Source organism: Physeter macrocephalus, chromosome 11, assembly GCF_002837175.3.
Source record: "Physeter macrocephalus isolate SW-GA chromosome 11, ASM283717v5, whole genome shotgun sequence".
Taxonomy (NCBI): Eukaryota; Metazoa; Chordata; class Mammalia; order Artiodactyla; family Physeteridae; genus Physeter; species Physeter macrocephalus.
Window position 1 is genome coordinate 95100205 of NC_041224.1, and position 10369 is coordinate 95110573.

Consider the following 10369-nt stretch of genomic DNA (forward strand, 5'->3'; position numbering starts at 1 on the left):
GTTGTGGCCTCTCCCGTTGCGGAGCACAGGCTCCGGACCCGCAGGCTCAGCGGCCATGGCTCACGGGCCCAGCCGCTCCGCGGCATGTGGGATCCTCCCAGACCGGGGCGCGAACCCGGTTCCCCTGCATCGGCAGGCGGACGCGCAACCACTGCGCCACCAGGGAAGCCCTGAATTCCATTTTTTAATGCTTTTTCTAATATCATGCCTTAGAAAGAGTATCAATGAGCTCCCTTGGCACCTAGATTTTGGTCTCTACGTATCATTCCCCATTAAAAGCAACCAGGATTCCATGGTTGGATTCCTGGTCTAGGCCCATGTTTTTTAACCTTTTTTTTTTTACTAAAATCACACCCCTCCTACAGAGCCTTTTTAGACTTTCTTCTTCCAATCACTCCCCACCACCTGAAATTTTAATACCACAGATATACTTTATGTCTGTTTGTGTATTGTAGCCATTTGGTGGACCACAAACCAGTGGAATATCTAAGTTTTTTCACTTTCACCAAGAACCAATTTTATTGAGGATGTATGATCTAGGGCAAGGAAAGCACAAGGTGATCCTGAGGCACGTTGTAACAGAAGCAAGGAAGCAATCAAGCCTGAAGAGGCTCCCACTGACCAGAATTGGAATATTTTAGCATTAAAAATAATAATTTATTGTAATTGATTAAAGTGCACTGAACATGTAAACATCTACAAGCTCATAATGAATCTTACAAAAAAGAGAACAAAAATAAGATAATAATCATCTGTCACTATTGATGAATACTTTTCACCAACTCTTTCTTCTGAAAACGAATTAAAGGGAAATAAACACTTATCCTTCCTTTTCAGTAAGAAATGCAGTTTAATGTAATCAAATGGCCCCAGTTTAAGAGAGAAAGCTCTTCTTTACAGAAAATATGCCAGCTAATAAATACAGAATTGATAGAATTAGAAAATCACCACTTGACACTCCTAATAAAGTAATTAAGGATCATCAATGGATACTAACACTATTAGGTGAAATGTTGATCAGGTTCCACAGTGGCAAAGCATCACCTCTAATCAGAAGGGGAAAACTTTACAGCAGTGAGATCTCATGGGCCCCACTTTAACTTTGTTAGTAAACTTAGCCTTAGTGGGATAATGAGACATTATGTTCCCCAATATGATGCAATATAAAGTACACAGGATCACCTCTTGAATTATTCTTGCCAAAGTTATTTATTTATTAATTATTATTATTATTTTTTGGTTGTGTTGGGTTTTCATTGCTGCCCACGGGCTTTCTCTAGTTGCAACACGTGGGGGCTATTCTTTGCTGTGGTGCGCAGGCTTCTCATTGCGGTGGCTTCTATTGTTGTGGAGTACAGGCTGTAGGTGCGTGGGCTTCTGTAGTTGCAGCATGGGGGCTCAGTAGTTGTGGCTTGCGGGCTCTAGAGCATGCAGGCTTCAGTAGTTGTGGCACACAGGCTTAGTTGCTCCGCGGCATGAGATCTTCCCAGACCAGGGATCGAACCTGTGTCCCCTGCATTGGATTCTTAACTACTGCACCACCAGGGAAGTCCCAAAGTTATTTAAACTGAATCATTGAACGAGTCAGAATGGCCATCATCAAAAGATCTACAAACGATAAATGCTAGAGAGGGTGTGGAGAAAAGGGAGCCCTCCTACACTGTTGGTGGGAATGCAAACTGGTGCAGCCACTATGGAGAACAGTATGGAAGTTCCTTAAAAAACTAAAATTAGAGCTACCATATGATCCAGCAATCCCACTCCTGGTCATATATCCAGAGAAAACTGTAATTTGAAAAGATACATGCACCCCAGTGTTCATAGCAGCACTATTTACAGTAGCCAAGACATGGAACCAACCTAAATGTTGATCGACAGATGAATGGATAAAGAAGATGTGGTACATATATACACTGGAATATTACTCAGCCATAAAAAAGAATAAATAATGCCATTTGCAGCAACATGGATGGACCTAGAGATTATCATACTAAGTGAAGTAAGTCAGACAGAGAAAGATAAATATCATATGATATCACTTATATTTTGAATCTAAAATATGATACAAATGAACTTATTTATAAAACAGAAATAAACTCATAACCATGGAAAACAAATTTATGGTTACCAAAGGGGAAAGGGGAGAGAGGGATAAATTAGGAATTTGGGATTAACATATACACACTACTACATATAAAATAGCCAACAAGGACCTACTGTATAGCACAGGTAACTATATTCAATATCTTGTAATAACATATAGTAGAGACAAACCTGAAAAAGAATATATATACACATAACTGAATCACTTTGCCGTACACCTGAAACTAACATTATAAATCAACTATACTTCAATTTTTAAAAAATTATCAAAACCTAAAAAAAAATATTAAAAATGTAAGCATTTGTTTTTACACTGAAAAAAAAAAGATAAAGAAAAACACCTCAATTGGACTTCCCTGGTGTTGCAGTGGTTAAGAGTCTGCCTGCCAATTCAGGAGACACGGGTTCAAATCCTGGTCCGGGAAGATCCCACATGCCATGGAGCAACTAAGCCCGTGCACCACAACTACTGAGCCTGAGCTCTAGAGCCCGTGAGTCACAACTACAGAGCCCGCATGCCACAACTACTGAAGCCCACGCTCCTAGAGCCCGTGCTCCACAACAAGAGAAGCCACCGCAATGAGAAGCACATGCACTGCAACGAAGACTAGCCCCCGCTTGCCACAACTGGAGAAAGCCCGTGTGCAGCAACAAAGACCCAACGCAGCCAAAAATAAAAAATTAAAAACACCTGAATCATTGAATCAAGCCTTTTGAATCTGTCAGTTTATAGGAAATACAAGGGATAGTGAAACAAGTTAAATGTTTCTGTGAGGAAGCAATCAGACAAATCCAGAGTGTGGAATGTGACATTCTGTGAGACAGCTGGCCTGTTCTTTTCAAAAAGTCACTATGAGGGACTTCCCTGGTGGCACAGTGGTTAAGAATCCGCCTGCCAATATAGGGGACACGGGTTCGATCCCTAGTCCAGGAAGATCCCACACACCACGGAGCAACTAAGCCCATGCGCCACAACTTCTGAGCCTGTGCTCTAGAGCCCGCAAGCCACAACTACTGAGCCCATGTGCCACAACTACTGAAGCCTGCACGCCTAGAGCCCATGCTCCACAACAAGAGAAGCCACCACAATGAGAAGCCCGCGCACCGCAACGAAGAGTAGCCCCCTTTCGCCGCAACTAGAGAAAGCCCGCAAGCAGCAACGAAGATCTAACGCAGCCAAAAATAAATAAATAAAATACAAATAAATAAATTTATTTTTTTTAAAGTCAGTATGAAGAAAAAATAGGGGGGAGCTCGATTCTCGGTTAACACATTATTGACTGGGGGATTTTTGTAGAAACTAACACCTGTGGCCATAATACATCTCCAGTCAAAAATGTGTTAAGAGACTTTGGAGACATAATAAAATGGAATGCATAGTTCGTGTTTGGATCTTACTATAAAAGACATTTTGGGAATAATTGGGGGAAATTTGAATATGGATTGTGTACTAAGATGATATTAGGGTATTTTTAAATTTTGTTAAGTTTATTAATGGTGTATGGCTATGTAGGAAAATTCCTTATATTTTAGAAATGAATACTGAAGTATTTAGAGGTGAAATGTCTCATACTGTTCATCATTTATTTCAAAGAACTTCAGCGTGAAGAAATAGATGAAACAAATATGGCAAAATGTTAACATGTTAAATATAGGAGATGAATATATAGGTATTGATTGTACTAGTCTTTCAACTACTTTTATTTTTTTTAATATATTTATTTATTTTGGCTGCGTTGGGTCTTCGTTGCTGGGCGCGGGCTTTCTCTAGTTGCGGCGAGCAGGCGCTACTCTTCCTTGCGGTGCGCGGGCTCCTCATTGCAGTATCTTCTCTTGTTGCGGGGCACGGGCTCTAGGAGCATGGGCTTCAGTAGTTGTGCTATTTGGGCTCAGTGGTTGTGGCTCGTGGGCTCCAGAGCGCAGGTTCAGTAGTTGTGGTGCATGGGCTTAGTTGCTCCGTGGCATGTGGGATCTTCCCGGACCAGGGATGAACCCGTGTCCCCTGCATTGCCAGGTGGATTCTTTCTTTTTTTTTTGGCCACGCAGCATGTGGGATCTTAGTTCCCTGACTAGGGTTTTAACCCGCACCCCCTGCATTGGACTCACAGCATCTTAATCACTGGACCACCAGGGAAGTCTCAGCAGGCGGATTCTTAACCACTGCGCCACCAGGGAAATCCCTCAACTACTTTTTAAAAAATATGTTTGACAATATTCATAATATAAAGTTTAAAATGTTAAAAATGGTTTGTATGAAGGGTCCCTAGGAAATGCTACTTCTCAGCCTGAGGAAGTGTAAGTTGCTTTTCACTTATATTGAGAACCTGTGGTTCTTGAATTCTTCCTCATAGCCTTTTTTTTTCTTCCCTCTCTCTTCCTCACCTGTCCAGCCCTCTTTGACTCTATGCACAGCAACCAGACCTCTGATAGCCCGTTTTCTCCACCTCGCACTCTTCATTCACCTACCCTGCAACTCCGGCAGCGCTCTGAAAAGCCCCCTTGGTGTAAGTAATTGTTTTGGAACTGCCTAGAGAAGGCCAAGAGGGAATGGAGGGATTGGCGAATAAGAGACGTCGCAGGAGGGAAACAAAGATGAGGGTTGAAGGACCAGGAGTAACCAGGCAGAGAAGCAGTTGCACTTGCTGTTTCCAAGATGAAGGGCGGATCTGTTTATTCTCTCTCATCTGTCGCCTCTGTCCTCCATGTCCCCTCTGTCTCCTTGGAGGGGCTCCTAAATGAGTGGCCCAGAGGGTCCTTTAGGGAAGAAAAGATGAAGGCTGCATTCTCCTCAAGTCCCCATTTGGTCTCTACAGCTTTCTCAGTAAAAATGACTTGGGAGGAAACCTGGATATATAGAAAAGCTGGGAAAAAGAAACTAGAATCTGCTACTACTTTCTACCTGTCCCTTCTCTCAAGTTGTCTGTTCTCATTTGTTAGTTCAAGTTCAGGTGCTGCTTTTTCCCATCTCTTCTTTATAATCTCTAGCCTATCACTATTTATCCTTGGTAACAGTGTGAACAGTGGAGCCACAAGGAGTTCTTAGGGTAATTGTAGAGGGGGAGAGATACCAGTGGTGACCAGACAGGGGATAAGGCCCAGAGACACTGGTAATGGAAGAATCCTTTCCTTATTCGTCCTACCTCCAGGGACTATCTAAAATCAAACATTATTTTAATTGGATGGAACTGAAGCAAAGATTCATATTTTTAGCATTGGGGCAAACAGTTGTAGAATTTTGCCCTTCTTCTAGCACCCTCTATGCAGAAGAAACTTTCCTTCCTGACACCAAGAATTCTTCCCCTGAATTTCAGATTATCCCATACTCAGCTTGCCATTGGTCCTTTTACCTATGTCCAATAGTGTTTATAGGTTCTGTGCCCTAGAAATCTTATCTTTCTTCAACTTCTGTTTCTGTCTGAACTCTTTGATTTGTCTGAATCAAACTACTAGCTGAATATTAAGGCTACTTCTATCCTTGGGTGAACTCAGCTTACACATTTTTTCTTCATTTTAAATCTCAGTATCAGATGTATAGCCTCACTGATAAACATTTTCTTTAGGGTCTGTCTGTCTGCCCTAAGTAGACCTTGTTGGCCCCAAACCACATTCCTCTTTTTTTTTCTGCTTGAAGCATGCCTCATATGATCCTTTACAGCAGCGGTCCCCAACCTTTTTGGTATCAGGGACTGGTTTCCTGGAAGACAATTTTTCCACAGACCAGTGGGGAGGGACATGGTTCAGACGGTAATGTGAGTGATAGGGAGCAATGGCAAGCGGCTGGCAGATGAAGCTTCGCTCGCTAGCCCACCGCTTACCTCCTGCTGTGCGGCCTGGTTCCTAACAGGCCTCAGACAGGGGGCTGGGGACCCCTGCTTTACAGAAAAGAGATAGCTGGCATTCCTTAAACTCAATGACTGTTGGAGCCTTTGCAGACTCAGGTTTACCAACTTCCCTGGTTCTCGTTGATGACAAGCTATTCAGGTGTCCCCGATTTCCAAAATCTATCATTAGTGATATCAGAGTGCTTTAAAGCTACAGTACCATCAATTAGTATGATATTTACAAAGGGAAAAGTAGATTAGTCCCCTACTAGAGATTAATGAAGAGGTAGAAGTTGGGGTAGGAGTTGTCCCACAGTGTAACTGAAGACTCTAAGGCCTTCATTTACTACTGTCAAGATCTAGGAAATTAGTTTTTATATTTTATATGTATATAATATCCATAAGCCTGTAACACTGTATGTCCCAAGACTTAGAGGGTCTTAACCCTGGATCTGTAGATGGATTTCAGGGTAAAGTCTATGAACCCCAGGAATTATATGTAAAGATGAGGGGGAATATCCATATGTACATTTTCCTGGGAAGATAGTCCATGACTTTCATTAGAATTTCAAAGGGGGTCAGTGACCTCCAGAAAGGTTAATTAAGAACTGCTGCCGTTAAAAAAAAATAAAAGAACTGCCACCATTTAGAGGTTTCATGGCAGTCTTCCATCTTTGAGTAAATCATTTTCCTTCCTATTATTCTGATTCACAAAGTGTTTCTACACTTTCCTGCTTACTTGTCTCTTGGGCAGTAAATAAAGGTCACCTCTGCCCCAGAAATGTGCTTTAAAGAAATAATTCTTAACAAAAGATATACACCAGATTTAACTGGAGTATTTCAACATCCCACAGCTTTACCCTAAATCTAGAATTAGAATCTCTGGAGATGGAACCCGGAAATATGTATTTTTTAAAAATTTCCTATAATTTTGGTATGTAACCCTAATTATGAACCACTGGTATGAAGTGTTCATATGCCTCCAAAGTAAGAATGAGGGGCCATGGGAATTTGGAGTTGGAATGGGGGTACATTTATGAAAGAACTGGATGAAGTGGGCCTCAGCATTCTCTCCTGAAGTCTTAGATGTCCCTTAGTGCCACTCCTGTAGTACATCTTAGGCCAGAGCAACAGTTCCTGGGCTAGGCTAACTTAGGAGTCTCTGCATAACTTAAGAAGAATTCAGACCCTCTTTCCCGAAGACATGAGTAATATAGGCCATCTGTTCTGGCACTTGAACTACATACATAGAGCCTACTCTTCCAGCTTGTCTGACTTGGTCTCCTGACTTTGCTTTGCAGACAGCAGTGGCCCTTCCAGCACTGTGTCCAGTGCTGGTCCTTCCTCCCCTACTGCAGTGGATGGTAACTGCCATTTTGGCTTCAGTCATCACCCCTCCCTAAATTCACATGTGACTGAAGAACATCAAGGCCTTGGGCTGCTCCAGGAGACCATTGGGAATGGAGCACAAGAGCTCCCCATAGAAGGGGAGCAAGAGCCTTTTGATCGAAACCAGTCCCCACAGGAACCACCTGTGGAAACCAGCCAGCCATGCCAGAAGGTTGCAGAGGAGGTCAGCCAACCATGCCAGAACATCCCTGAAGAGGTCAGCCAGCCATGCCAGGAAGTCCCTGACATCAGCCAGCCATGCAAGGAGAACCATGATGATGTTAACCAGACATGCCAGGAGGTCCCTCAGATCAGCCAACCATGCCAGAATGCCAGCCAGCTGTACCAGAAAGTCTCTGAGGAAGCTTGCGAGCTTTGCCAGGAGAACTCTGAGGAGGTCAACCAGCCACACCAGGGGGTCCCTGTGGAGGCTGGCAGGCTGGTCCATGGGTTCCCTGTAGGGGTTGGTGGCCTGGCCCAGGAAATCCTCGTGGAAGTCGGCAAACCAGCCCAAGGGATCCCTGAGGAGCTCAGCCAGCCATGCCAGAAATTCTCTGGGGACATTGGCAGGCTGGGCCAAGAGGCTTCTGCAATCATTTTGTTGTCTCAGGACATCCCAGAGGTTGATAAACCATCCCAAGAGTTCCCTGGGGAGGGTGATCTTCATGTCCAGGAGGTCCCAGAGGAGGTGAATCAGCAGCAGTCCTATGTGGTCCCTGAGTTGATTGACCAGCTGTCTGGAGAGGATGTTCCTCAAGTCCAGTATCCATCTAGCAATGCAAACCCTCAGAGCCAGTCTCTAACCCGTGACCAGAACTCACCACTTCCGCCAGCAACATGTGATTAATCATTTTCTCATTAGTGGTGTCACACTATACCAGACATTTGAGCTAGCAAATTTTTCTGTTGGCTAACTCACCCGCCAGCATTAAGGCCTTGGATCTCACCAGAGGTGTCTGAGGAAGCAGTCTTCTTGGCATGAAGCATACCTGTGCCAGAGCTGGGCTTGGGGAGGAGCCAACTTCATGTTAAAGCAGCTGTTGACTTCTCACCCAGCCATTAGACTTGAATACGATTTCCTTAAAGAGGTAAATGGGTCTATCATTACCTAACTTTCTCTGATCATCCCAGGAAGTCCCAGATTGGTAAAGGAAGTGCCACTGAACTGCTGAAGACAACATCTGGGGGTAGCAAGTGCAAAAGGGGACTCCAACGTCTCTACTTTTCTGGAAAATATTCACAACTTTTCAAGGTACCCTTAGACCATATGCGCATTCAGGGGACTCTTGTCTTTGTTAGTATTCTCAGGTGGGCCCAGGATGGCTGTCTGAAATGTCTGGGAAAAAAAGAGTTCCTTTCCCAAACAATTGTCCATCATGGCCACAAATTTTTAGATTGGGCTTATGGATGTTTCCATATCATCCCCAGGTGCCCTCTCTGGCCTAGTCCTGTTCCTCTGGGCAATAGCTCTAGGGAAAAATAGGTATTAGATTGCTGTGAAAATTTCAGAGTAACTACTTAAAATGCTCTGGGGGTTCTTGGCCAGTCTGTAAAGCTGGGCCTCCTTTTGTTGTGGGACTGTATGGCTTAGGAGATATTGTAGTAGAGAAAAATCAGGTTCTATTTTAAGCAGTCAGCAGAGATCAGTATTGTACAGACATGAGCAAAGATTATATATATATTTCTGTAGTCGAGCCAGGGACAGACTGGCCAAAGACCAAATACTCCAGGGTCCCCATAGGATTTGTCCTCATATCATTGTGTCTTTAAGACCAGGTGTGATTATGAAGCTTTTCCCAAAGATCTGGGGATGGGGATGGGGATGGGGGTGAGTAGGAGGGGTAATGTGGTCATTAGAGTTGGGGGCCGGAACATTATGAGTGCTCAATAAATATAAAATAATGAGAATAGTCAACCATAATAATGGTGGTGATGATATCCTTGTGAATTCAAGAATGAATGACTGGGGACTTCCCTGGCGGCACAGTGGTTAAGACTCTGTGCTCCCAATGCAGGGGGCCGGGGTTCAATCCCTGGTCAGGGAACTAGATCCCACATGCATGCTGCAACTAAGAGTTCACATGCCACAACTAAGGAGGCTGCCGGCCGCAACTAAGAGCACACGTGCCGCAACTAAGGAGTCTGCGAGCCACAGCTAAGACCTGGCACAACCAAATAAATATTAAAAAAAAAAAAGAATGAATGACTGTAGGTCAGTCATGTCTGTGACTGAATTAATCTGAACCAGTCAAAAGCCATTGTAGTTGAGCAGGAATGGACCTTAAACATATGGAGATTAAACATCCCAGGAGGTCCCTATGGCAATCAGCCTACAATCCCAAAATTCCTTAAATAAGTAGTGTTACCGGGAAGAGAGGTTCTATCTCTGTGAAGCACCAAAGGGTCCAGTGCCTTCTCACAAGATTGTTGTAATCACCCTCTTAATTTTTAACTCTGATTCTTGGGAGTGAGTGTCAGGAGTTGATATAAACGGGGTGTGCTTTCTTTACCCCCTTGATGTCTTTACACTGGGAAAGCCTAGAACACTAGGGGGGCTGGAATATCCCCCTCTGCATGTATTCACATTCACAACTTGGCCTTTCCTGACATACCCAGGACTATAAAGGGTTTCACTGCAGAGGAAAATCCAACATTTTATAATACTTCATGGAAATCCTGACTGCACAGGTGAAAGCTGTTTACAACCTCAATAGGCTCTGGATCTCTTAGGGCCCCTCAATTCCTTACCTCTGTGGTGTTCTCCTATGCAAGGTATCTGATGCTGGTTATTCGGTCCTTAGCTCTTGGCTCCATGGAATGCAGATCCCCTTCCCAGGAGGCCTCTCTTTCCTCCCCCAAACCAAATGTATGTCCCCACCCTCAGTTCCTATTACCCATACTTGGGCATTCTCACCTATTTTCAGAAATTATGCTGGCTTCCCATAACTTTTTCTCCCTTCACCCACCCTATATTCTCTGGCTTCCCTGGGTCCTGGAACTGCTTCCAGTCATCAAAGGCATCAAGATAAATGACCATGCTGGTAGAAGCAGAGAGT

At 43.9% G+C, this 10369-nt stretch overlaps 1 protein-coding gene across 24 annotated transcripts in view; it reads left to right on the forward strand.

Moving 5' to 3' along the window:
* PPIP5K1 (diphosphoinositol pentakisphosphate kinase 1) overlaps nucleotides 1-10369 on the forward strand; it is a 61416-nt gene that overhangs the window by 38772 nt on the left and 12275 nt on the right. For 23 of the 24 annotated variants that reach the window (XM_028495384.2, XM_028495393.2, XM_028495389.2 and 20 more), the window contains 2 exons: nucleotides 4494-4607; nucleotides 7226-10349. In XM_028495384.2, the coding sequence (XP_028351185.1) occupies nucleotides 4494-4607; nucleotides 7226-8160 (1049 nt within the window). In that variant the 3' untranslated portion in view covers nucleotides 8161-10349. Of the gene's footprint in view, nucleotides 1-4493; nucleotides 4608-7225; nucleotides 10350-10369 lie in introns of those variants that run through there. The other variant, XR_003681810.1, reaches the window with a different exon arrangement.